The sequence below is a fragment of the Saccopteryx bilineata genome, chromosome 3 (assembly GCF_036850765.1).
Source record: "Saccopteryx bilineata isolate mSacBil1 chromosome 3, mSacBil1_pri_phased_curated, whole genome shotgun sequence".
Classification (NCBI taxonomy): domain Eukaryota; kingdom Metazoa; phylum Chordata; class Mammalia; order Chiroptera; family Emballonuridae; genus Saccopteryx; species Saccopteryx bilineata.
The window spans coordinates 89,462,134-89,490,019 of record NC_089492.1 but is presented as its reverse complement, the minus strand read 5'-3'; the positions used below and the strand labels follow the sequence as shown (position 1 = coordinate 89,490,019).

General features: G+C 42.2%; 1 protein-coding gene across 2 annotated transcripts in view; it reads left to right on the top strand.

The window, feature by feature from the left end:
* The window catches only part of XDH (xanthine dehydrogenase), a 106,527-nt gene that overhangs the window by 14,171 nt on the left and 64,470 nt on the right, over positions 1 to 27,886 (top strand). For both annotated transcript variants that reach the window (XM_066266841.1, XM_066266840.1), the window contains exons 2-4: positions 19,343 to 19,469; positions 22,063 to 22,191; positions 22,557 to 22,692. In XM_066266841.1, coding sequence (XP_066122938.1) covers positions 22,651 to 22,692 — 42 coding nt within the window. In that variant the 5' untranslated portion in view covers positions 19,343 to 19,469; positions 22,063 to 22,191; positions 22,557 to 22,650. The remainder of the gene's footprint in view (positions 1 to 19,342; positions 19,470 to 22,062; positions 22,192 to 22,556; positions 22,693 to 27,886) is intronic.

The following is a 27,886-nucleotide window of genomic DNA, read 5'->3' as shown; positions in this document are numbered from 1 at the left end:
AGAAAAAGAGGGAGAGAGAGAGAGGGAGAGAGATGGGACAGACAGACAGGAAGGGAGAGAGATGAGAGGCTTTAACTCATAATTGGTGGCACCTTAGCTGTTCATTGATTGCTTCTCATATGTGCCTTGACTTGCCTCTTGCTCAAGCAACCAACCTTGGGCTCAAGCTAGCAACCTTGGGCGTCAAGCTGTGTCCATGGGGTCATATTTATGATCCCACGCTCAAGCTGGCGACCCCATGCTCAAGCCAGATGAGTCCACACTCAAGCCAGCTATCTCACAGTTTTGAGCCAGGGTCCCTAGCGTCCTGGGCAGATGCTGTATCCATTGTGCAATTGCCTGGTCAAGCTATTAATTTCTTAAGTTAGTTCAGACAAAGCAAAAGAACATTATAAAAAAACAAACAAAGATTCTCTCTTTGTTTTAACCTTCCTGGACTTGTTTGTCTTTTTCTTTCATCAAGTTAAGGAAGTTTTCAGCCATTATGAGACTATATTCTTTCAATTAGAAAAGAAAATAGACCCTTAAGGTCAAGTCAAGGAGCTAGATGCCTGGTGCCAACATGAGGTATCTAAGAACCCTCCACCTGTGTTTGAAGTCAAGTGGTATAAATGACTTCTTTTTATGAAAAGGACAAGAAGCAGGGACTAGGACCAGTCAGACAGCTTTCTGAGAAGTTTTGTGTGGCTACTAATGCTTTCCCTGGAAGAATGAGAACAGAGTTCCTGTGAGAAATTTGATACTTTTAAGAGCCTTAATAAAAGCCAGAAATATTTATTCACCAGAAAAGATTTTGTGGGTGAAAGGAAAGTTTTTGACTATGTTTTTTTCAACTTCATTAGTAGAACCAGAGTGAAATTTATAGTAAATAGAACTTAGTGAGTCATAGCTACAGCATTAACAACAGTGAAAAGGTAGAAGTAACCCAAGTGCTCATGGACAGGTGAATGGATAAACAAAATGTGTTATGCACATACAATGGAATATTAGCCCTAAGAAGGAAAGAAATTCTGATTCATGCTATAACAACAATTTCAAGACTTATAAAACTACAATAATGAAGAAATTGTGGCATGGGCATAAGAATAGACAAATAAACAAATAGAATAGAATAGAATAGAGAGTTCAGAAACAGATCCACACATGTAGGGTTAATTGATTTTTAACAAATTGCCAAAGAAACTTAATAGGACATGAAAGTTATTTAACAAATGAGGCTGAAACAAGTAAATTACTGTAAGGAAAAAATGAACCTCAACCCTACCTCATATGGTACACAAAATTAACTTTATATGTATCATATACAGAAACATAAAAGCTAAAAACATAAAGCTTCTGTAAGAAAACAGAATATATTTGTTACCTTGGAGTAGGCAGAAATTTTAACTAGAACAGAATTCATTGACAATAATATAATTAATAAATTAGACTGAAACAGAATTTAAAACTTTGTATCAAAAGATACCATTAAGAAAGTAAGTAAGCCTGACTAGGTGGTGGCGCAGTGGATAGAGCGTCAGACTGGGATGTGGAGGACCCAGGTTCGTGACCTCAAGGTTGCCAGCTTGAGCGTGGGCTCATCTGGTTTGAGCAAAAGCTCACCAACTTGGACCCAATGTCGCTGGCTTGAGCAAAGGGTTACTCGGTCTGCTGTGGCCCCATGGTCAAGGCACATATGAGAAAGCAATCAATGAACAACTAAGATGTGGCAATGAAAAACTAATGATTGATGCTTCTCATCTCTCTCCCTTCCTGTCTGCTGTCTGTCTGTCCCTATCTATCCCTCTCTCTGACTCTTTCTCTGTCTCTGTTTAAAAAAAAAAAAGAAAGAAAGAAAGTAAATAAGCAAGCCAGACACTAGGAGAATATATTTGAAATGTATGTACACCTCAGGTAGATACTTAAACTCAGAATATATACAGAATTTTTACAGCTTAATCATACAAAGACAATAACCTCAATTTAAAAGACATACCCTAAAAGAAGATACACAAATGGTCAATTAGCACATAAAAGATGTTCAAAATTATTAGTCATCAGGGAAGTGAAAACTAAAACCTCAATGAGAAACCACTTTACAGCTAAATGGTTAAAGTTAAAGTGACTGACACATCAAATATTGGACAAGAGGTAGAATAGCTATGATTCTTATACATTACCAGTGGGAGTATAAAATATACCCACCTTAAAAAATTATCTAGCAGTTTCTTATGAAGTTAAACATACTCAAAACCTAGAATTCTATCCAGAATTTCTACCACTGGTTATTTACTCAGGAAAAATAAAAACAAGTACACAATATTCAGAGTGGTTTTATTCATCATAGCTAAAACCTAGAAAAAACAGATGTTACTAATAGAAGGATAGATAAATAAATTGTGCATCCTTACAGTGCAATACCATTCAGCAATAAAAAAAGAATGAACAACTAGAAAGCAGAAGAGCATGGATGAATCCCCAAAACAATAAGCTGGTGAAAGAAATAGTATACAAAAGAGCACTTACTGTATAATCCCATTTATATAAAATTCTAAAACAGATAAAAGTAAGCTATAGATACAGAAATCAGAACTGTAGTTGCCACTGTTGGAGTCTAGCGGGTGGGGATTGGCTGGAAAGGAGCATTAAAGAACTTTCTAAAATGATAAAAATAATGGGTGTAATATGAATCTGTTTATTTGTCAAAACTCATTGGCTTAAAAATTTAAGATCTGTACATTTCATGGTATGTGAATTAAAAAGAAAGAAAGAACTCTATTACAAGGGAACTACCACAAATTATACCAATTCCTAAATCACAAATTCAAAATATATTTCTCTCAGACTCTGCATTCTTCTTGACTTCGTTTAACCCTTTGTATTGATGGCTCTACCAGTTTTTGCACACCCACCAACCTTGTTTCTTCAATTTCTCTATATCCAGGATAGAGCCCCATGGCCCATTATTAATATTACTCCTTCTGTAAATGCACAGGACTCTATTTCTTTAATATGACCCTTTCTCCTTTCTTTCCCTTTGATTCAAACTGGCCTCATCCAGCACTATAACTCACCTGCTTCCTTCTCCCTTGCAAGTCCACTTCCTTATTCATTCAGCCCTTGGAACAATGAGGCCCTGGTTAGCATTAAACAATCTTAGGGAAAAAACCTTGGGTCTATTGACCACAGGGACAGCGTTTCAATCAAACTAAAGATAAAATCTACGCTTCAATTGTGTTTTAGTTCCACACCCAGAAAAATGTTTTAGTTCCACACCCTTTGTAAACCAGACTAAGTGATGCCACGCTGACATCAGGAACAGATGTAGTGATCAACTACCCTCTACCCCCTGGTTGGTGCAAGGGCACCAACCAGTCAGTAGAGACCATGACCCTGACCATGACCCTCACTCTCTTAGCCTCCTATATAACCCACCCCCTAGAAGCCATTGGGGAGCCTGCTCTTTGACACTACTCACCTGTGACTCCAGGCTTGGCTCTAAATAAACCCTTACCTTCTGGTAGGCAAAATCCTGTCCGTGTTTGATTGGACTTTGATGTGCACAGGCAAGTGGACCCCTTTAATCCAGTAAAAATTTCTTGTAAATACCTTCAACTTTTTTTTGGCTCTATTTCTCCTATTCCATTTGCCTGTTGCTACTCAATCTTGTATAAACCCGGCCTCTACCTGTTCTATGCCTGCCTGCCTTCCTGCCAGCAGCTAAATATTTCAGGAAAAAATTCCCACAGTGGATAGATCAATATGACTTTTCAGTCCTGTGATGAACAATCTTACTCTAAGCTCATGATTTCCAAACTCACTGCTGAAATAAGATCATTCATTTACTCTTTTCAAAGAATATTTGTACATTCTCCAGTTTTCTAGTTTCATGCAATCCCGTTCCATGTCCTCTCACCTTGCTTCATATTAATTAAAAAAAACCCAACACAAACAAACCCTAACACTATATAATATAGAAACCCTATCCATTTCTCCCCACTACCAAATCCAAACCCTTGGTGGCATTACCACCCAATTTTCCTCCTCTCCTGTACAAAGCCAAGCTTCCCATTTGTGCTCTGGGTCCCACCCTCTTTTACCTTGTCAGGATGTTTGTTCCTTTGTTAGAATTTTTGCTTTCACTCTCTTTAACCCTTAAGTCTCTATTGGATCTATGCAATAAATATTCAAACATTTGCATACCACCCTCTAATGTTATTCTAATCTTCTCAGTTATTGCCCCAATTCTTTGCTTCCCTACCTAGCTGCACCCTCACCTCTTATTCATTCTTCCATGTATTCAGTTTGGCTTCTTCCCCCTCTACTCCATAGAAAACAACCTTGCTAGGTCCCTAATGCTGCCAAAGTCAACGGTGATTTCTTTGTCCTCCTTTTACTGGATCTTTCAAGGCATACTAGGCTTTTAACCACTTCTTCTTTCTTGGAATATTGTTCTTCTCTTGGCTTCCATACCATATTCCCCTGGTTTTCTCCCAACTCCCTGGTCTTCCCAGACTCCTTTGCCAGCTCCTCCCAACACTTCTTCCCTCCCCCCGATTCCAGCCCCTCTGCTGAACTCTAATATTTGAGTTCCTCAGGGAACAGTTTATAGTCCTCTTGTCTTTTAAAACCTTATCCTGTCCATTCCCATGACTTATGTGTATTACTTTATACACTATGACCTTTATTTATTTTTTATTTTTATTTTTTATTTTTTTTTGTATTTTTCTGAAGCTGGAAACGGGGAGAGACAGTCAGACAGACTCCCGCATGTGCCCAACCGGGATCCACCCGGCATGCCCACAAGGGGCGAGGCTCTGCCCACCAGGGGGCGATGCTCTGCCCCTCTAGGGCGTCGCTCTGCCGCGACCAGAGCCACTCTTGCGCCTGGGGCAGAGGCCAAGGAGCCATCCCAGCGCCTGGGCCATATTTGCTCCAATGGAGCCTTGGCTGCAGGAGGGGAAGAGAGAGACAGAGAGGAAGGAGGGGGTGAGGGTGGAGAAGCAAATGGGCGCTTCTCCTATGTGCCCTGGCCGGGAATTGAACCCGGGTCCCCCACACACCAGGCCGACACTCTACCGCTGAGCCAACCAGCCAGGGCCTACACTATGACCTTTAAATGAATATCTGTAGCCTAGACTTTCTGTGGTCCCCAGACTTTTATAATCAATGACTTTCTTGGTATTTCTATCTGTATGGTTCACAGAAATCTCAAAATGGCAATGTCTTAAAGCAAATATTTGATTCCTCATTTCCACTTCTTCATCACTCTTTTTCTTCTGGGAAAACTCACTCAGGCCCAGCTCCATCTTTTTTGCTATCTTCTTCTTGTTCCCTGCTTCCCCTCCCCAACACACAGTCTAATTCATCATAAATTGCTATTGATTCTAGCTCCAAAATATGTCTTGAAATGATTGCAGTCATATCCATATCTATTCCACAGATCTAACCCACACCACCTCATCTCTTGTCTGACTCCTCCTAACCTCCAAATTAGTCTTTCTGTTTCAACTCTTGTCCCACTTCAATCCACTCCTCATGTAGCAGCCAGAATGATTAAATAAATGAGCATAGGACAATGTCTCACACTCACAAACTGCCACCCTGACCACTGAAAACTATCAATGGCTCATTGCACTTAAAATACAATCCGAAGCTCTTTACGTGGTCTCAGGGCCCTGCATGATGTAACTTTCCTCACCAGTTTACCCTTGAACTGCTTATCTACTCAATCACTGCACTGATTTTCGTCCTCCCATTAGTCCCTGAAGTATACCAAATTATTTTTCTTCTCAGGGAGCTTGCCCAACCTGTTCACTTAACATTCTTTGCCTGTCTCATTCTGAATCAGCACTCAGTTTCAACATCATTTCCTCAGTCTGCTCTTCTCTCTGTTTTTCTGTCTCTTGACAGCCCAGTATTTTTCATTGTCACAGCCCAATTTGTAAATGTATGTATTTATTTGTGTGAGTGCTGGTTTAATATCAGTTTTCTCTAAAGATATTTAATCTCCATGATGGTAGAAACCAGGCCTGCTTGTTTGTTACTGTATATCAGTGATTATAGTTCCTGGCCCATAGTAGATACTCCATAAATATTGGTTAAATAAATTTATTGTTGAGTATAATGGAGGTAATGATAAATTCTCCAAACCCAAGCTGGGATTGTCTATTTTTCTGTGTAACTGTCCTAAATCCTCTAATCCTACACACAGATATGTCATTTTTCAGCTACAAAGTTCTATTTCTTAGCCCTCTGTATTTACATTTATAAGACTAGTAATGTTAGACATTACTATACTTGCAAATATCCCATTTTCCTCCACCTCAAGTTAGGAGTTACGGTAGGATTATATTCTCCTACTGTGTTAGATTATTGTTTCCCATGTCTGCTACTCCTCCATGTGATAAGATCATTATACCTCCTGATCCTTTTCCATCTGGTTTGCTCATGTGACCTATGGTACCTCTCCACATAGGAGGATTACATTTCTCTGGTATCTTTATTATATGCGGCTTAAGTGTCTGTTTGTCGCCGATAGCTTATTGGTTGCTTGCGTAACTGTACTAGCCAATGGGGTGAAGTTGCCACGGCATTCAAATAGTCCCATCTTCTGGCATGCCACCTCACAAATTGAGGTTAAAGATTGGAGCAATTATTATGCTGTTAAGAAATCTTAACACCAGAAGGGGTCTTTGCAATGGTACAAGACTAGAGGTTCTCCAATTAAAAATAATGTCATAATAGCTAAGTCTTTGACTGGCTCCTCTAAAGGTGAAATACATGTCATTCCAAGAATTGATTTGGCTCCATCTCAAACAGGGTTGCCATTTCAATTGAGACGTACGCAATTTCCTGTAAAACTTGCCTTTGCTATGACCATCAATAAGTCTCAGGGCCAAACGCTTAAGCGTGTTGGCATTTTTTTACCTGAGCCTGCATTTGGACATGGTCAACTTTATGTTGCCTGTTCAAGAGTTCGGGAAAGAATGGACGTAAAATTAAAAATAATTGATGGTCCTCTGCAAGGCGAGCTTAAAAATGATGGAAAGATCTACACAAGAAATGTTGTGTACAAAGAGATCTTTGACATGTGAATTAACATTTTATTATTTAAATCACCTTTATTTATTGAGCTAGCGGTAGCTCTTAAGAAATGTACCACCAGTGGTTTCCTTCATTGCACTCTACTTTAAGCAATTAAGTAGAAGGGGGAAACCCTGTGGGACACTAAGCAAAGGCACACACCCCGTGTCTTCGCCGCCTGCCCTTGGTAATTCAGTTTGAATTAGCAGACACCTTTGCACAAATCATTTTAATTTCAATTTATAATATCTAGAACAGCGGTCATTTCGTATGACCTCCGGGCTTTTTAGTCAGATATAAGCCAGTTGACTAATTTTGATCTAAGAATGGAAGTGTGCTAAGCTACTTCTGAGCAGAAACATTAGAGCCACTACATTAATCCACAAACTCTCCTTTCCATATATCAATATATTGAGAATGGTAATGTCCCAAATAGGGGCTGCTTCCTCAGCCTGAATCCCAGGGCCTTGGATAACCTGCGGGCAGCATGTCACATGAGTGAGAAATAAACCCATGTCACAGTTTAACTCAGCCTAAGCTGACTGAGTGACTCCCTTGAAGGTGGATGTGGTCAGTGTGACTGGTTCTGCCAACAAAATGTGAACATGAGTCACATGTGACATTTTTTAGGTGGGTTTAGTTTGGTCATATCTCTCCAGGCATCAGAAGTTATATCTCTGGGTCCAAATGCAGTGGAGCAGTAAAGAATCAGGAACAAAATGTAGAGAAGATTGGATATTTATGAATTGGTGAAGAGAGCGAGAATGAGGTTGTACCTAATACAGACAGACGTTGACTCTCTCATCCAAATATCTTACTGCTGTCTTTGGGCTACTCAGCATTTTCTTTGATACAACCTGCCTTCAAAGGGTCCTAAAGTCCTGGATATTAGAGATCACTTAATCCCCTCTCTCCGTGGCTGGCCACCAGTGAAGTGAAGGAGTGTGTGTAATTACTGGAGCAGTATGGCCCGAGGCAAGCTCTGGGGAGGAGTCCATGACCCCTCCCTGCCTGCTGGTGGGATTCAGGACCTTTCCCCTATAAAGTGCCTAACCTATATCATTGTTTTATTGGCAGATAGATGCACATGGTCAGGGGTTTTTTGAGTGGTTAAAATACAGTATAAATAGTGCCATACTCTAACTTCTGTGACAAGAAACTTTTCCTGTATACCTGCTCCATTCCTGGAAATTAATAAATATTATCTCCATACAATGACCAGGTAAGGAAAATGTTATCTTTATTAGACCAATGGGGACATCGGTTCAGAGAGCACAGGGATCTTTTCCATGGGTACAGAGCTGGTGAGTGGAGAACCTGGACTTTGAACATAAATATTCCTCTCCTCCCCTCCCCTCCCCTCCCCTCCCCTCCCCTCCCCTCCCCTCCCCTCCCCTCCCCTCCCCTCCCCTCCCCTCCCCTCCCCTCTCCCCTCTTCTTCATCCCTCCTTTCCCCTCCCCTCCCCCTTCCACTTCCTTCTCCTCCTCCTTCTCTCTCTCTCTCTCTTTCTCTCTCTCTCTCTCTCTCTCTCTCTCTCTCTCTTTGTTAGTAACATTGCACATAGCTCTACTAATCTCCTAGTGTTCCCTTCCCTAAATCTCATCTCTATGACCTTTTCCCTCGGAAGCTCTTTCTGGCCTGGCATTAAAGGACATTTTTCAGTCTCCTGGAATAGTACCTTTGTAACAAAAGCTAGTTCTTAACAGAATGATGAAGGAACCTGGAGGGGCAACCTTTGAGAACCAAACTAGCAAAACCTTCTTTCCCAACTCCTGTCGATTCCTCTGGCACAAGCTGTGTGAGGCCAGAGATGTCTAGAGCTCACAGTTAGAGCCACTGGCCTGAGGCAGTCCTCTCAGGGACACTTCAGATACCTTGGGTTACCTTGTGTCCATCTGAATACAGTGACATGATCCTGATGAGAAGGCCAGCACCAGGCTCCCTCTCCCCAGACCACTTCCCAGAAGTAATTGTGGGTTTCCCAATTCTGAGAGCACACAATAATTAGGGGGACTCTCCAGGGCAGCCACAGCACTCACATCTCAGGCAGTGCCACCATTGCTCCCTCCTGCTGCTGCCGTGTCTGTCTTATTATTATTTTTTTTAGCTTGAAAAAGAGAGAGAGAAAGAGAAACAGACAGGAAGGGAGAGAAACGAAAAGCATCAACTCATAGTTGTGGCACTTTAGTTGTTCACTGAAAGCTTCTCATCCATGCCTTGGCCGAGGGGCTCCTAGCTAAGCCAGTGACCCCTTGCTCAATCCAGCAACCTTGGACTCAAGCCAGAGACCATGGGGTCATGTCTATGATCCCACGCTCAAACTGGATGAGTCTGTGCTCAAGCTGGATGAGCCTGTGCTCAAGCTGGCAACCTCAGGGTTTTGATCCTGGGTCTTCAGCGTCCCAGTCTAATGCTCTGTCCACTGCGCCACCACCTGGTCAGGCTGCCATATCTGTGTTTAAGCTGATCTCCCAGCTTTTGAAGGTGACTGCATTTGATGGTGGCTATGCTATGCATTTTAGGGTCTATGGACATTTGGGCCTTAGGGAAGTTCTTGCTGGGAATTTGAGTGGCATCTCTGTGTTATGTTAAGTTTTGTAGAGAAACAGCGTCTTCCCACCCTCTTCTTCTGCATTTCCTTCTTTCCAGTGGATGCTGGCACAGCAGGGCTGGGTCTCTGGGCCCTTACTGAGGCAGTAGGCAGGTCCTAGGTATGTCACATAGGAGCAAATTTGGGATCTTTAGTTCAGATCATGCTAATTACTGCTTCTTGGAGTTGATATCTGCTTCTTATACCTTATCCTTATTGTCTGGAAAACTGGCTTTTCCTGACAGCAGCTGGGCTTAACTTACTTCATATCTCACTTATAAAGGCCAGTATAACACCATGCTGCTTCCCCCACAGCATGGTGTAAAAGTGAAGAACAGCTTCCCTACCCCGTGTCTAAGCAGAAAGGGACTTGAGTATGGGGACCTTGGCTTTCTGAGGGGGGAACCTGTGGGACCTTTTGGAGGGCAAGGATGTTTGCGCCAGCAGCCCCACAGGGCAGCTGCTCCTGCTCAGAAGAGGGGTGAGGAGAGGTTATCCTAGCTTTCTATGGTTTCTCATGGAGGAGGCGCTGACAACCCTAAGGTCTGACCCCCTTCCTGGCAGAACTGACTCACCTGACGCAGTGCAGTGTGGCTGGCATCATGCCCCTGGAAACCAGGAAGCCACAGGGGTGGGCAGGTGTTCCTGGCCCCCCCTCCCTCTGCCTGCGGTTGATTTTCTTTCAGCTACTTCCTGGTTTCCTTCCTCATCTTCTGCGCAGACTGGTTTTCACATCAGTCCTTTTCTCACCCTGACTTACAGGCCTCTCTTGCCCATTTATGGACAAATTCCATCTCCTTAGCAAACGTTTTTCAACCCCTTTCTGAAGTGTTCTTCATGAGAACACCCTGCAGTCATTGGTCACGACAGAGTCCCAAACCATTAAGAAACTCCCACACGGTCTGCTGTTTTCTGGGAAGTCCTACTTCAACCAGCCTTCCTGATTGCTGGGATTTATTCAAGTGGCACTCACTTCTTGATCCCTAGACTTTTTATTGTTGGTTTTGGCTGTTTTGTTTTACAAATGTTGAGGGTTTCCTCCATGCTTCCGTATTTGTAATCCAGTGTCGATTAGCTCTCTGCATAGTCAGTTTCCAGATTCTATGTAAACTTCTCAGCTATGAGAACAATGAGGGTGCTCAAAAAAGATCTTGGGGGTCCAGTTGAGTGAAGGAACGTTGACTTTAGAATTAAAGCCTGAGGTTCATGTTTAAACTCTGCTTCCTATTCACTCTCAGAACCTATTTCTTTAGAGGAAGATGAGCTTGTGATGTCATGCACTTATGAAGATATCATGAATCAATCCAATATTACAAAGGAAATGTAGTATGTACAGAACACAGTGCACTATGACACTGATGGTGAAAAGGAAGAAAAAAGGAGAAGAATAAACATGAGAATAAGATGACTTATGCTTCTGGCTGGGAGGGAAGCAAGACTTAGGCAAATCCATGAAAAGAGTTGGTGCTTGTCAGTCAGCCCTCTGCAGCTGAGTGGAGGTCATTGAGCAGATATTTATTGATCACTACTGTGTGTTACTGGGGTAGAGAGATGAGTAAGATCTGGGCTGTGTGGTGTATACCATAAGTGAAGTAGGCATGAAATATAATGAAACTATGCAGGGAGCAATGAATTTTCCTTGGTGGGTATTGTGTGTAGGTCTCAGCCTATCAGTAACCAGTCTTGTTTGTGGTTGGACCTTGAGGTGTTTATTATGATTGCAAGATATCCTTCAGCAATACCATCAGGAAACTGAAAAAAAAAAAAAAAAGGCTATTACTTATTAGGACCTGGAAATTACGTGACACACCTGGGGCCATACAGTGAGGTCTCAGGGAGGTAGGGGAAGAAATAGATGATAGATAGATAGATAGATAGATAGATAGATAGATAGATAGATAGATAGATAGATGAAGTGAGTCTCTGAGCCTGGGGTTCTGCTTTAATTGGGGCCAAAGGTTGGGGGACCTAGGGTTTTATAGGCTCCTTCTTTTTAAAATAAATGTAAAACATAAGAGTAGAAATTAAAGCTGGAAGAAAAAGAAAAAAAGACCCAAATAGTTAGTTATTGAAATAAACCAAGATCTAAAACAAAGAGCCTCGGCTGTGTGTGGGGAGGTGCCTGGCTCTGTATCTTGTCTCAGGGCTGGTGACGTGTTTATTCGATAACCTAAAGGGCTGGCCCAGGACGGGGCCACCTCTTGTCAGAGCCCTAAGAGTGGGGCTGTGATCAGCCTTCTCTTAGCCCTGGTGGGTCCACTTTCAGGGTTACTGGGATGACTTTGTAGGGCACCAGACTTGCCAGCAGGAAGATGTTTTGTCACCCCCCCCCCCATCCCCAGTGGATTTTTTTTTTAAATTTTTATTTTTTATTGATTTTTTGTGAGAGAGAGGAGTGAAAGAGAGAGACAGAGAGAGAGAGAAGGGGGAGGAGCAGGAAGCATCAACTCCCATATGTGCCTTGACCAGGCAAGCCCAAGGTTTCGAACCGGCGACCTCAGTGTTCCAGGTCGACGCTTTATCCCACTGCGCCACCACAGGTCAGGCCCCAGTGGATCTTTTAAGGGAGTCCACTCTATGCATGGGGTGGGCAAGATTCTCCGGCAGACAACATATTTTGTAATGTCACCAAACATTGTGAACAATTCGGAAGCTTACCAAGGAGAGGATTACTCAGGATATTCCATGTTAGAAAATACTGGTCTAAGCAGTTACATGAGAATAATAAGCATAAAATAAACTAAGCACTTCTGTCATTCGATGTTTTCTTTTTCTTAACACTCTGGCTACACTGATGCTAAATGAGATGTGGGATTATCATGTGACAAGGCACAACTTTTTCAGAGATGGGGGAGGCTCAAAGGACATGAGTAAAAGGGTCATCACACATTTGGGGTAGGCTTTGTCTTTAGAAAGAAGGATGAAAGAAAAGTCCAAGTAATTTCCCAAACCATAATACCCTAGAACGTCAGATCTGGAAGGATCGTGGTGTTTTTCAGATGGGAAGTGTCTTACTGAAAGGGTCAGCAAGAGGAGCAGATCCTTGGCTATCCACCTGAGTCTCTTGTCTCTTAGACCGGCACTTTTTCCATGGCGTCATCTTAACCTAACGTTTTATTGCCATGGTCTAGGACTGTCTAGACCAGTCGAATGGGACCTCTGTCTGTCCATAACAAGGGCATGACTAGTGAGATTTAGCCAAGGAAAAAGGTTTTTTGGGGGAGGAGCAGGCAGAAAACAAATTCACAAGCTGTCTCATAAACCGACCACTGAAGCTTCCTTTTAGCTCCAGGCAAGGTGCTTCCTACATTTGCCAGGAGCTCCCCGCTGCTACTTCATTGGCACCGAGACATGGCTATTGAGGTTGTATGATTCATTCCTGGGATTCTTGGTACCCAGGTTTCTACTTCTGTATGAGATTCTCAGAATAATGGTGATAATAAGGTAGAGATGATGAATAGGGGACAATTAATAGAATGAAAACACTGATAGTGATCAAGATAGAAAAATTATAGTTGCCAGGTCACTAAGGACTATTACCTCTTCTGGTCTGGCTACTCACCTGGAGCTAGATGACAGCCAGGAACCACAGGGAATGGGGACTTGGCTAAGAGGCTATAGCATGGTGCCTGAAGTAACTGTGGTTGCCATTCTATGTTTATGATCCTTGGGATCCACTCCTAGTATTCCTCTCATTGGGTTTTCTGCCTTCCTTCTTGCCTGCTTATGTCTAAGTCTATCGATATCTCTGCTCAGGTTCACGGGTATTACTATGCAGGTTTAATACCTTCCCCATTCAGGGTCATGTTTCCTCAATGTTCCAGGAAACTCAAAGCTGCCAAGGAGCCCTGCTTTCCTGAAGCTTCCTGGTTCTCATCAGAGAAAAAGGGCCAAGTTCAAGGGTGAGCTAGTCTGCAAGAATACTATTGCCTTGGCCCTTCTCTGCATACCTGGGGTGTTAGGGGGTGGGGTGGGAAGAGATGGCAATAGTCACAGCTTTCATTTTATTTGCTTATCCTGGCAGAGTGAGGTTGGACCCTGGGACCTTTACTAGGTCCCTAAATTGCCAAATTATCTGATTGGTGACAGCTAGGATTGTATTGACTTCCCACCATCCGGTTCTTCTTTGTCCCTATAACATTTTTACACTCTATATTTCTCAAGTGTAGTCAAGTACCCAATTTCTGTTCACCAGATGATCTCTGTCTTCAAAGCACTTGACAGGGACTGTAAGAGTGAAAACAGAGACACAAATCATCTTTGTGTGTTTTTCAGAAGACAGGCCCAAAGGGCCCCGAGCCAGCTTCGGACAGGCTGCTCACGAGTCTCCTTACTGTTTCTTTTTTCCGCTCCCCTCCCTTTGCTTCTCTCCAGGCCAGAATTTCTCACTGCTGATACCTCTTCAATGTTAAGTGACACCTTTGATAAAAAAAAAAGTGGTTTTTCCTCTGCCTCTGACTGGTATAAGGGGTAAAAAGGCCATTCTGGGTCTCCTCTAGCTAAGGAAAGCCTATTGTCTGCTTTCTAGAGTTGTCAGAAGATTCTAGAATCAGAGGGACTTAGGTACAAATACTGATTCCCCCTTACTAGCCATATGAGTGTGAATTGCTTAACCTCTCTGAGCCCAGCCAGCTTCCACATATACGAAACAAGGAACTCTATCTGCCTCATAGGGAAGTTGTGGAAATAAAGGAGCTCTCTATAGATTCATATTAGCAGCTTTGTAAATCTATGTTCTCTTCAAAATATCTCCACTATGAAGGTGATTTAGCCTTGGCCAGTAAGACTAGACCCAGGACTGGAGGCCTCTCCTTGTAGCATTTATAGAACTATACACTCTCCTAAGAGAGCTTAAGATTACATGCTGGATCAGTAAGAAAATATGAACATCTCTATTTATCCTGTCACTACAAATGGCACTAAAATAAAGCTGTCATATAAGTTATCCCCATAAGTGGCTCAACAAGAATTGCTTGGTGCACTGTGACGCGGTGCTGCTTTGTGACTCATGGGACTAAAATTCATGCTTCAGAGAAACATCAATTATCATGGTCATAAAACTTCAGGAATACTCCTGAATAGCTAAAATGTCAAATATCCATCCATGTATGCCAAGAATCAAATGGTCTTCAAGGTTTTGGAGATAGTGGTAAACCTCTTCCAAAAGTACAACCAAGGATGGAAGGGAGGGTCTCATCAAGAGAGGACAGCACTGGCCAGGCGTGGACAAGACCACCAGTGAGGGACTCACGCAGCAGGGAAGACTCTACATAGAAGGTCATCCATGTTTCCTCTTCCTCTCCTTGAGTGTTGGGAGAACTGAACAGATACTAGCGAACAGGCCTGAGGTGGCTGCTTGTGTTCTGTCTCTGGTCGCTTTGGGAGCTATGCTTCCTTTTTGAGCTTTGTGTCTCAGATTATGAAATGATGGTTTAATGGACTTTTTTTTTTTTTCTGGAGAGAAGGGGTTCCTTCTTTTTTTTAAAATAAAAATAAAGCAAATTACAGAATTAGTAACACTAAGTTCCTGTGGAGAGTGTTCTAGTTCAAGGACAAATTTAGAATGGGAACAGCAGGTGATCTTCTTGTAGACTTTTGCATCCTAAATTGAGTTCTCAGAGGCCACTGTCATAGAACTATGGAGGTAGCTGTGGCAGGTGTGAAAGAAGCTCTCAAGTTTACATATGATAACTATTTTAAAGATATCAGTAAATAGTCTGAAATCTGCATCTTTGCTCACAGGAGCGGTGATATTTAGGAGGCAAGGTAATGCTCTGGGTTCAGTTTCCACAGTGTTGGCTCAGGGATCATGAATTATCTGTGAGATATAATGAGGATACTCTTTAAGCCTCTTTGACTCTATAGTTAATGCCCAGCACAGTGCCTGAGACATGCAGTCTCATAAAGGTGGTAAATGAGTGGATGTGTGAATGTTGCCTAGTGGAGAAGTTGCTCTAAAGCCCACCCTTAAAAACAGAATGTGGAATGGGGACACTTAAGGCCAAGGACTTGGGGATGAGACCAAAGTTGTCTTCTGCTTATGCGCCCATGATCCTCAGTGACATTTGCACATGCAGTTTTGCATGTGGGTCAGCCTGACATCTGTCTGAGCCGTGCTCCCTTGCCTTTAACTGAAACCATGTTCTGTCATTGCTGCCATTCATTCATTTAGTCATTATTTAACAAATACTCCTTAGATAAGTATTGTGCCTACCATGTTCATGCAATGTTTTGTACCGAAGAAAGCAAGTCAATATCTCTGCCTTTGGGGAACTGAATGTGTTAGTGGATTTAGTCCTAGCAGCTGTTCAAGGCAAACCCAGAAATCTCTGTGGGCAAACATAGAACATTTGTTTCTTGATCCTATAAAGTAAAATACATGACAAGGATGGGAGAGGGAAATGAGATCACTGTATTTATTTAAAGACTTTAGATGACTGGCAGCTCTGCTGTCTTCATTGTGTGGTTTCCAAGGTCACCTTGGGCATTGACAATAGCCATCAGATGGTGGGAAAGAGAGAACGGGAGCTGGGACATTCATTGTTAACATCACTTTCATGAATATTACATTCATCAGAACTCAATCATATGGCTTTTATTTTTCATGCAGAAAGGGTGCTAGGAAATGTCACTCCTGGTTGGTCAGTGGCTTCCAGCAGGAACTCTTCAATTGAGAAGAAGGGCATGAATATTTGGGAGGCAAGCAGAGATGCCTGCCACACTTCTATTGGTGCAGGGAAACAGATAATAAACATGTAAGGGATAATAAACATGTATAGTATTTCAGATGAATAATAAGAAAAAAGCCAGAGGAAAGGAATAGGGGATACAAATAATTGTGAGAATAATTTTCCCAAATGGTTACTTATTGGGCCATATAGAACACATGTAAGTTGATCCTCTGAGCGAAGAAGTAAAAGCTCTTCTTCCTGAATTGTTCTAGAGCAGCTCAGATGGGAAAGAGAGAAGCTATCTGTCCAGACAAGCCCACATTGTCATCACCACAAATGTAAACCCTGGATTTACAGAGTATATTGAATGCCAAAGACATTATCAAAAAGCGTAACAGATGAAGACTGATAAATTGCGATTAAATTTGCTGTCTTTGGCTGATGGAGACATTCTCAGGCCATGAACCAATTAGAAAGATACATTGAAAGGCAAAGAGGACTGGTCTTTGTTGCCCACAGATCAGTTAGTTCTGGGCAGACCAGGTGGTATGGTCAAACACAGCTGGTTTTTGGGAGAAGAGAGAGATGTGGTTCTTGGGGTTCTATTTGAAGTAAGCCAGACAAAATCCCTTTGAAGGGTCTCATTCCAGGTGAAGACAGCCTGCAGCTACTCCAATGATCTCCATACAGTTTCTGCCCTAAACCAAGCTGACCTGAGAGCACAGGTCAACACTAACCCCATTTTCCAGTCTTTGCCACAGTGGCGATCGCCATACTCTGTGTCCACTGGGTGTATACATTCATCGTATCTTTGCAAAAGGGGGATTGTTATCACTTAACTGTGACCAAGAAAACTGAAACTCAGAAAAATGAAGTGACTTGCCTCAGGCCCAGAGTTAGTAAGCCATGGAGCCAGAACCACTCCCATGTCTGTCTGACTCCACAGCCTGTAATCTTTCCAACACACCTTGCAGGCTCCACGTTTCAGGCCCATTCTCAGCGTTCCTATCTTAAGTGTGTTTAAGAGCAATGACATTTATTTTGTGAATGACCAGAGCTTGGAGGAAAGTATTAATAGTGAACAAGAAAAGGAGGAGGAGGGCTTTGAACAGGCAGAGGAAAGGGAGTCAGAGTCCCCCCACCCCCACCCACCATATTCTGCCTTCTTGTACAACCTTTCCCATTGTCTAGCCTGGTATTTCACTTTAGTGGACTGCTTTGAGCTTTGAGGGGTTTCACTGATTAAACTGATGCTTTTTATTTGCCTGGGATGCCCGAGGGAGGGCAGAGTAATGAAGAAACCTGGTGCTAACTGATGACATGATAAAAAAAATATAAGGAAAGTGACAGAACTCAATTTTGGTTTCCTGGGTCTTATCCAAAGTCAACAGCTCTCACTTTTATTTATTATATACTCTGACTTTTACATGGCCTGGATCGGCACTTGTTATACAGAATGTCTAACTAGATACTATTCATTTAACTAGATCAGTCAGGTAAGATGCAAATGGTGGCGTGTCCTGAGTACTTACTGTACAGGCATTTTCTTTAGCCTTCGCAGTAAGCTTACAATGTAGTATAATTCTTTCCCATTTTAAGAAGAAGGAAAATAAGCCTCATTTGAAGTGGTGGAGGGACCTCTCAGTCCTAACAGCTAGTAAACAAAGGAGCTAGGATCTGAGCCCAGGTGTCCACAGCTCCCTGTGTCTGTGGCTCCATGGTCTGAAAAAATTTGTGTTTGCTTCTGGACCTCTTCTATGCCTCTAGCTTTTACGTGCTGGCAGTAGTAACCCAGGCTGAGGTTCCTTTTAATTCTGTCTCTGTGTCCACTTTTGAGTAATCCCACCTTCTTGACTCTAAAGGGATCTACTTCCCAGATGCGTGTAGGTAATGAGGGTTGATTTCCTCCCTAGTAATAGAGTAATATGACCTTTATGTTGAGGAACAGTAGCTGGTTATCTAATATCAATGATCAAAGGTTAGTTGGAAAATTGCTGGGGAGGGAAGTTAAATTGGTGTTAATATATTGAATGATGGAAGAAAATTCCATATTTGGTAAAAGGCAGAAAATTAGACATTTCTGAAAACTTCACTTGTTCTTTGCATTGTAGGCTCAATTCAACAAGCATTTCTTGATCCTTATTATAGACCTGGCACCAGCAATCTACCAATAAGCACAGTTCTGCCCCTGATCTCAGGGGCTTCGCCAACCAGAAGGCTGGATTCCAGATCAACTGGGAGGGACTGGGAGCGCCCTGCTCACAGTCCTGGGGTTTATGCCCCACAGTTAGAGAAGAACCATCAGAGATGACTTCTCTGCTGGGGAGTGGGTGAAAGATGTAAAAACTGGCTCTCACTCACTGTGAGACAGTTCACAAGTCAACCTTTCTCACTCTCGATTTCTTTGTGTGGAGAGGAAAGGTAATAACTTCCCTGCCTCTCTCTCAGGGATTTTATAAGGATCAAACAAAATCATGTTAGCGCAGAAGAAATGCTATTCCGGTATCAAGAGCTATTGTTAGGACTGGTTAGTAATCCAGATGTTCGGGGGAACAAGGGAGGACTTGGCTACTGAGCAGGGATGCTCTGAGACTGTGACAACACCTTTCATCCGGAATGGGTGTGTGTAGGAGGAAAATTGGGTCTCTCACAAGACACTTAACAAGAAAACTCTGAACAATGGGAATTAGAAAGAAAAGTAATTATTCTTCTTTCCAAGTAAAGCTTGTTGTAAGTGAAGAAACTGAACAGGGTCTACCCGTGGGGTGCAGACAAAGATGCACACCTGGTTTCAAAGAGAGGGAGAGGCAGAGCAGAGGCTGCTGCAGGCACAGGCGATGGGCTGGCAGGAACTTCTGCAGGAAGCCGGAGACCTGCCAGGACCCTAGCTCCAGAGCACCAGCCCTGACTAGACTCCAGAGAACACTTGGCCCCAAAGAGCTCACTATTCTAGAAATAATGACTTGGCTCTTGGCAGCATTTTCACTCTTCTTATCTCTCGTGATTTCCTGAAAGTGTTGTTCCAAGAGAAGGACTTGTGTCCAGGAGGCCTCAGGACTTATCTGACTTCTCCATGAACTTTGGGACCTCGCCTGCCAATGCAGTGCAAGTTATAGAGTGAGACATTCTTTTGAGGAGCAGGGTAAGTTAATTTGATGTAAGTTATAGTTGGCCTATTTATTCCAGGACCATGAAATCCTTTAATTCAGTCCAAATTTGAAAATTCATTCAACATTGAAAGCATATATAGGCCCTGGCCTATTGGCTCAGTAGTAAAGCATCAGCCCAGTGTGTGGATGTCCTGGATTCAATTCCTGGTCAGGGTACACAGGAGAAGTACCCACCTGCATCTTCCCTCCCCCATTTTTTTCTTTCTCTTCCCTTCCTGCAGCTATGACTTGATTGGAGTACGTTGGCCCTGGGCGCTGAGGATGGCTCCATGGCCTCTGCCTCAGATGCTAAGAAGAGCTCAGTTGCTGAACAATGGAGCAATACCCAGATAGGCAGAGCATCACCCACTAGTGGGCTTGCGGGGTGGATCCTGTTGGAGTGCATGCAGGAGTCTGTCTCTGCCTCCCCTCCTCTCACTGAATAAAAATAAGAAAAGAAAGCATATGTAGGAGCTCATTGGCTTTGAAAAAAAAAAAAAAGCTTATTTTAGACTGTTTTCCCCTAATTTACAACATCTGGAAAAATCACAGAGAAAGAAATGGTCCCAAATATTTTGCTGGATAAGAAATAATCATAATAAGTTAAAGTTTCTTTTTGTCAAATTTCTGTATTATAGAAAATAAATTACTATAGTTATCACAGAAATAAAATCCAAATGATAGCATATGCCCTTGTTGAAAATGTATTTCACTTTCATTTTTCAGTGCTTCACAGTAACAGAGAGTAACTTTACCTCCAGACAAGAGAAGGAGGCTGAAGACTGGCTTTGTGTGGAAAAGTAAACCATTACATATATTGATATATTGTGCATCCATGATGGGTCGCACACCTAAACTAAGTCCCATTTAATTCTTGACATAGTGGATTCTTAAACAGTAGGCATAGTCACCCCCATTACTTAGATAAGTATAGGGAGGCCAAGAGAGTGATTTTTGCAAAAGGTCCATGCAGAAGTGGTAGAGCCACTATTCAAGCCAGTCTACCTACCATCAAACCTCAGTCCTCTCCCTTTACTTTGAGAGTTTCTTGGGACTTTTGGCTAGAGACTGGCAAGGAAGTGGAGGGCTTGGAAAACTGGGTGAATCAGTGAATAGAGCAAAAGCCTCTCCATCATAGAAGGGTAAAGGTCAGGGAGAATTCACCAATCACAAAACACTACCCCAGGCTCAGCCCCCCTCTCTCTTTCCACTTCTTTCCTTCTTACTTTTAGGGCTGGGTTTCCTCGATCTTGGCTCTATAAACTTTTAAGACCAGATAATTCTCTGTTGTTGGGGATGTCCTGTGCATTAGAGGGTGTTTAGTAGCATCCTTGGCCTCTACCTACTAGATACCAGTAGCAACCCTTCCCAGTCATAACAATAAAACATAGCACCAGACATTGCCAAATGGCTTTTAGGGTTGGGAATCCTCTCCCACCCCAGTTAAGAACCATTGTTTTAGGGTGACCAACCAACACAGTGTGCCCTGGTCTGAAGGGATTCAGTGGTAAAACCAGAGTAGTCAGGGATGAACTGGGATGATTGGTCAACCTACAAATGAAATTTCATCTCCTGCTTCAATAAAGGCTGTGGTTGGGAGAAAGGCATTTTGTTGATTTTGTGGTTACCTGGTATTCTTCAGTTTCTCTAAGCCAGTGGTCCCCAAACTACGGCCCGCAGGCCACATGCGGCCCCCTGAGGCCATTTATCCAGCCCCCACCGCACTTCCAGAAGAGGCACCTCTTTCATTGGTGGTCAGTGAGAGGAGCATAGTTCCCATTGAAATATTGGTCAGTTTGTTGATTTAAATTTACTTGTTCTTTATTTTAAATATTGTATTTATTCCCATTTTGTTTTTTTATTTTAAAATAAGATATGTGCAGTGTGCATAGGGATTTGTTCATAGTTTTTTTTTATAGTCTGGCCCTCCAATGGTCTGAGGGACAGTGAACTGGCCCCCTGTGTAAAAAGTTTGAGGACCCCTGCTCTAAGCTGTTGCTGTACCAAGCACATTTGCTTAATATTCCTTTTTCTCCACTCTTACCCCCACCCCCTACCTCTATCCCCTCTTGCTCCTATGTAACCTGCAGAGGGTGTAGGGTAAGTTACCTATTTCAGAGGGGCTGTTTGAGTAACTTTATGGTTCTTTTTAGAACTGAAGGAGACCAGAGGAGGCATGCGTGCGTGCGTGCGTGCGTGTGTGTGTGTGTGTGTGTGTGTGTGTGTGTTTACGTTAGGAGTTAATGAATATTGGATGGGGGAACGTTTTCAGCTCCAAGTTAACTTGGTCTATGTGCAGGTTGTTTTACACATTTTAATTTATTTGATATTATAAAATATTTTTATCAGTTACTCTGGCAACTTATTAAGGACATGTTCCTGACCTTTTTGTCCCCCTGGATAAAAGAAAAGCCTCAAAAATGATTTGTTTTAGGGTTATTTTTGCTGTGTTGTTGAGAATCTATTAGCAGTAGTAATAATAAATATTTTATTTCTTTGCAAATTTACAAAACTCTTCCAAAATATATCACATGTCCCTTAGGCTTCTTCTGCTCTTGGTGTCCCCATTTGTGTGCCCATGTATAGGATGAACACAACAGAGTTCTGAAGGTGATAAGTAACTGGCTGAGGTCCAAGGCCAGATTTTGCCTCTGGATCACTGGGCACCACCACATCGTGTGACCTCCACATTCTTCCAGAGAATGAGTCCTGCCTGTAAGTGCTGAGTCTGCATTGCTGTAACTATATATAAATGGTAAAATGACAAGTGTAGATGCCGAGGGCATGAATGAGCTCTACTGCCCGACTCTGACAATGGCCTTCCCTCTTCTCTGTCTTCAGCATGTGGGAGGATGAAGCAGGTTCCACCAGGGCAGGGTATAAGACCACATGTACCAAGGCTGATATACTTACTGGTCCTTCCTCTGTGCTCTTTGACCCGTACATGTGAGGGGTGTGATTTGCTGTGAATGATTGCTTTCATTTTGCTTGATTATGCAAACCAGTGCTAGAAACTCTTACGCCCTGAAGCTTTAAGCAGGTTCCCTCCCATTGGCCTGATTGGTTTCACTTTTTTTTAGAGAGAGGCGTGTTTTTCAAGTTGCAGAGCAGTGATAACTGCCAGTCCTTCTTGGGAGTGAGGTACCTGGAGTTCAGGGACCTGACCTGTTGACAATGACAGCAGACGAGTTGGTTTTCTTTGTGAATGGCAAAAAGGTAAGCAGGAGCTGACCTGCTCTGCTTCCCTGCTCCCTGGGAAGGGATGTGTGTCCTGGGGAAGAGGCTGTTCTGTCCTCTCTCTTTCATGTTTGCTCTCATTTGTTCTTTCTCTCCCTTTAAAGGTGTGGCTGCCTTGGGGGTAACACTGGGGAAGGAAGACCACAGGGCTAGCACATAGTCAAGCTACTCAAGGGGCAATGAAATGAGGGGGAGGGAAGCGAGGAGAGAGGAGTCTGTGAGCTTCCCCCACCCCTACTCTCTGCAGTAGTAGAGACACTGGCACAAAGCTGAGAAGGGGCACAACTTCCAGGTGAGAGTGGAAGTTACCCACTGCACTTTTTTTTTCCCCCCTGTATTTAATCAAATATGTTCTAAGACTTCTGTTGATCTCTTTACCGAGGGAAGGAACAGGAATGTGTTTTCTTGCTACTGTCATGATATAAGAAGTACACAGTCTTTGCTTCTGATAGTTCATGTATGGAACTATAACAGCTTAGTTGTGTAAGGACATTTACTGACATCTTGTGGCAGCCATGTTTATTTTCATAAAGGGCATGCTCCCCCTACCCTCGCCCTTAGTTCACATACTGTATAGATATTATAAATCTTTTTCAAAACTTTTATTTAGAAAATTAAATTTAATGAGGTGACATTGATCAATAAGAGTACATAGCTTTCAGTAAACATTTTTATAGCATTAGAACTGTTGATTGTGTTGTGTGCCCATCACCTATAGTCAAATTATTTTCTGCCACTGTATATTTGTCCCTTTTTACTCCCCTCCCCCAACCCCTATACTCAACCCCCTTTCCCTGGTAATCACTTCACTTTTATCTATGTCCATAAGTCTCATTTTTATATCCCACTTATGTGTGAAATCATATAGTTCTTAGCTTTTTCTGATTTACTTATTCGACTTCATATAATGTTCTCAAGGTCCATCCATGTTGTCATAAATGTCACTAGGTCATCGTTTCTTATGGCTGAATAGAATTCCATTGTATCTATGTACCACATCTTTATCCAATCCTCTATCCAGGAACACTTTAGTTGTTTCTATGTCTTGGCCACTGTGAATAATGCTATGATGAACATGGGGGTGCATGTGTCTTTGTGTACCAATGTTTTTGAGGATTTTTGGTAGATACCCAGTAGAGGGATTGCTGGGTCATATGGTAATTCTAACCTTAATTTTTTGAGGAACCAACATACTTTTTCCATAATGGCTATAGCAGCTTACATTCCCACCAGCAGTGATTGAGGGTTCCTTTTTCTCCACAGCCTCTCCAACACTTATCATCTGCCTTCTTGATAATAGCCAATCTAACAGGTGTGAGGTGCTATTTATTATAGTTTTGATTTGCATTTCTCTAATAGTTATTGAAGGTGAGCATCTTTTCATATATCTATTGGCCATTTGTATATCTTCATGGAAGAAGTGTGTGTTCAGGTCCTCTCCCCATTTTTTAATTGGATTGTTTGCTTATTTGTTGCTGACCTTTGTGAGTTCTTTCTATATTTTGGATATTAACCCCTTATCAGAGCTGTTATTTGCAAATATAATCTCTTATTTGATTGGCTGCCTTTTTGTTTTGTTTTTGGGTTTTTTTGCTGTGCAGAAGCTTTTTAGTTTGATATAATCCAATTCATTTATTTTTGCCTTTACTTCCTTGCCTTTGGGGTCAAATTCATAAAATGTTCTCTATGTCCAGGGTCCATAAGTTTAGTACCCATGTTTTCTACTATGTAATTTATTGTTTCAGATCTTATATTTAGGTCCTTGATCCATTTTGAATTAATTTTCGTGCAGGGGGACAAGTAGTCAAGTTTCATTCTTTAGCATGTGACTTTCCAATTTTCCCGGCACTATTTATTGAAGAGGCTTTCTTTTCTCCATTGTGTATTTTTGGCTCCTTTGTCAAAGTTTATTTGTCTATATATATGTGGTTTTATTTCTGGGCTTTGATTCTGTTCCATTGGTCTGTATGTCTGTTTTTCTTCCAGTACCATGCTGTTTTGATTATCACGTCTCTGTAGTATAATTTGAAGTCAGGTAGTGTGACACCTCTGGCTTTATTATTTTTTCTCAGGATTTCTTTGGCTATCTGGGAATTTTTATGGTTCCATACAAACCTGGTAAATTTTGTTCTATTTCTTTAAAAATGACTTGGGAGCCTGACCAGGTGGTGGCACAGTGGATAGAGCATCAGACTGGGACACAGAGGAACTAGATTCAAAACGCTGAGGTTACTGGCGTGAGCTCGGGCTCATCTGGCTTGAGCACAGGCTCACCAGCTTGAGCATGGGGTCACTGGCTTGAGTGTGGGATCATACACATGATCCCATGGTTGCTGGCTTGAGCAAGGGGTTACTCACTCTGCTGTAGCCCCAGGTCAAGGCACATATGAGAAAGTCGTGAACAACTAAGGTGCTACAGGAGGAATTGATGCTTCTTGTCTCTCTCTCTTCCTGTCTGTCCCTATCTTGTCCCTCTCTCTGTCTCTGTCACAAAAAAATGACATTGGGATTGTAATGGTGGTTGCACTAAATTTGTACATTGGTTCAGGTAATATGGCCATTGCAAATCTTTTACTTTGATAAAAACTGACCACGTGGATTAACTTCGCTGGTGCACAGGGACCTAGGCAAGGTGAAGGTGCGATAGGGCAGAGAGGCACTTATGACATGGGAACCCGTCCTTGTGGCACTGAAAGGATGAGGACCTTTGTAATGCTAATGCCAGTGCAGAGAGAGAGCGTGCCAGTGCATTACATCGTCTCTATCCTCTACCTGCCCTCCTAACCCCACTCTTGACATGGTCACATCTGGTTTAGTTCCCCCATTGGGAATGAAAGGGATGGTAAGAGGGTAGCCACACATACATAGTTACACATTGTAAATGACCATGTGGACCATGTGAGTGATGGATGTGTCCAATGGGCCCCTCAAGCAAGCAGTTTTATATGTTTTGCTATTTTGGCAGTTTTAAGATGGGAAACAGTGTGACTGTCCTGGTAATTTTCAAGAAAATGTGTTTCATAGGGTGTCTAGTGCTTAAATTGTCAGGGTGTATTTGAATGACTAGCAAGAAAATTCCTTGAGTCATCGTAACATCTGTGCTTCAAAGACTGGATTCAATTTGAGTGGCGTCACTGGGAGGCACTGGGGAATGGGGACAGCCATGCTCTTCTAGGTTCAAAGTTGTCTCTCTGTGCCAATTTCTTTTCAGGATTGGCATCGTGGCACCAAACCAAGAGATACACCAAAGCTTCTACATGGGTGGTAGTAAGACTTGCACCCAACATTTCAAACAATTTTGTTGCATTCAGCAATTACACTGCAGAGATGTAAGAAACAGTCATTGAACTGGCTTTCTGGAAGGGTTACTTACACAAAGGCTTCCCCTGAGGAATTTTTCTAAGCAATTTTTACATTGGTGGGGCTGCTGGATTCAATGACTTTCAAGGCCATGTCTCACTTTAGGGTTTGATTATTAATGAAGCCATCAGTTCCCGTGTGACAGTACAAACTTCTGTTCTCCTTTACGGCTGGTTTGCTGTGATGCTCTGGAACATTTCCAGGGAAACCTGGCTTGGCAAGAATTGTTTTCCTATGTATTTTATTTTCACTTTAGGAAAGCAGTTTGAAATTTTTAGATGGTATTATCGCATCAGACCCTACCATCTATTACTGCCAGTTTTTGTGATGAATATCCACGTTTGTAGTTTGTAAAAATGTGGCCTCTTGAGAAACTGCCGGAAAGGAGGACAAGCAATGCAAGGAGTGACGAGGTACAAGCAAGACTATAAAATCAGGACCCAGCAAGCAGATCCCCAGACAAATTAAGGCAGCTGTGAGTAAGCGTATTCCCATGTCTGTTTGCAAATGTTCTAGATGTTTTGTTACAGGATGTTACCAAAGAAGTGACCAAAGAAGAGGTCAGAATTTGGTGACTCACTCTTAAATGTGAGCCTGCCACGCCCTCTGTCTCAGACTGCTGTCTAGGACTTTACTAGCTGGGGTCCTGAAGAGGGTGTGAGATAGAACGATCAAGTACCCTGAGGGCCTTCTGTGCTGGTGAAGTGCTTGGTGACTGTTGTTCACACCTCTTCTGACCTAGAGTCAGAGTGGAAAGGAAAGAGCTGCCCAGGATTTTGTTGTTATTGTAGTGATAATGCTTAGGAGGGTAGGATTCTTGTTTTTCTGAGCAATCCCTGTGTTAGTGGAGATTGTGGCATCAGGAAGAGTCTGGGAAGATTTAGCCTGTAGGCTGCAGCTGAAGGTGTCCAACAGTGATCCCCACAGAAATCGGTGTTAGTGAGTCAACCCTCCCTCCCTCTCTCCCTCCATCCTTCCTTCCTCCCTCTCTCCTTTCCTATCTTACATCATTGACATTTAGCAAGCTCCTCCCAGCCCTGAGCATGTGGGATATATATGGGCTGGAAGCATTTGCTATTCAGGGATTTATGAACTAGTTGGAGAAGTGGATTATGCTTAGGCAAAGTAAAATATGACAAAATGTATTTCACAGAAAACTATCCCCATGAGACACTCTTCTTAGGTATTCTTAAACCACTCAGCCCAGCAATGGCATAAAGTAGGTGCTCAATTAATGTGAATGGGGTGAATAAATGAATATTAAAAGCCCTAAGAAACCCTCTGCCAAAGAAATTTATTTTTTAAACATTATGTTTTAAATTTATAAAAAAGTTTCAAGAATACAAAGAAATATTAAATAAACTTTACTTACCTGTTAACATTTTGCCATATTTACTTTTTAATCTCTCTCTGCATATATATGTATTTATAGATACATACATAGATATATAGATGTATATATTATAAGTACACAAATATTTTTATATATTTATTTATGTTTGTAAATAATAGAAATAAATATATAAAACAAAATTTTATATCTCAGGGTAAATTTCAGACATCATGTCTCTTTACCCATTAAATTAAAAATAAAAATATTATGACAGAAACAGTCTATTTTTATTTTATTTTGTTGTTTTAAAATATTTATTTTTTAATTGAATTTGTCGAGTTATAAGTTCAGTGCGAAACTCAATAAATCATTATCTGCACACTGCATTGTGTGCCGATTGCTCCAAGCAAAGTCTCCTTTGTCCCCATTTTCGTCCCCTCACCTTTGCCCACCATCATCTACCCTCAAACCCCTTTTCCC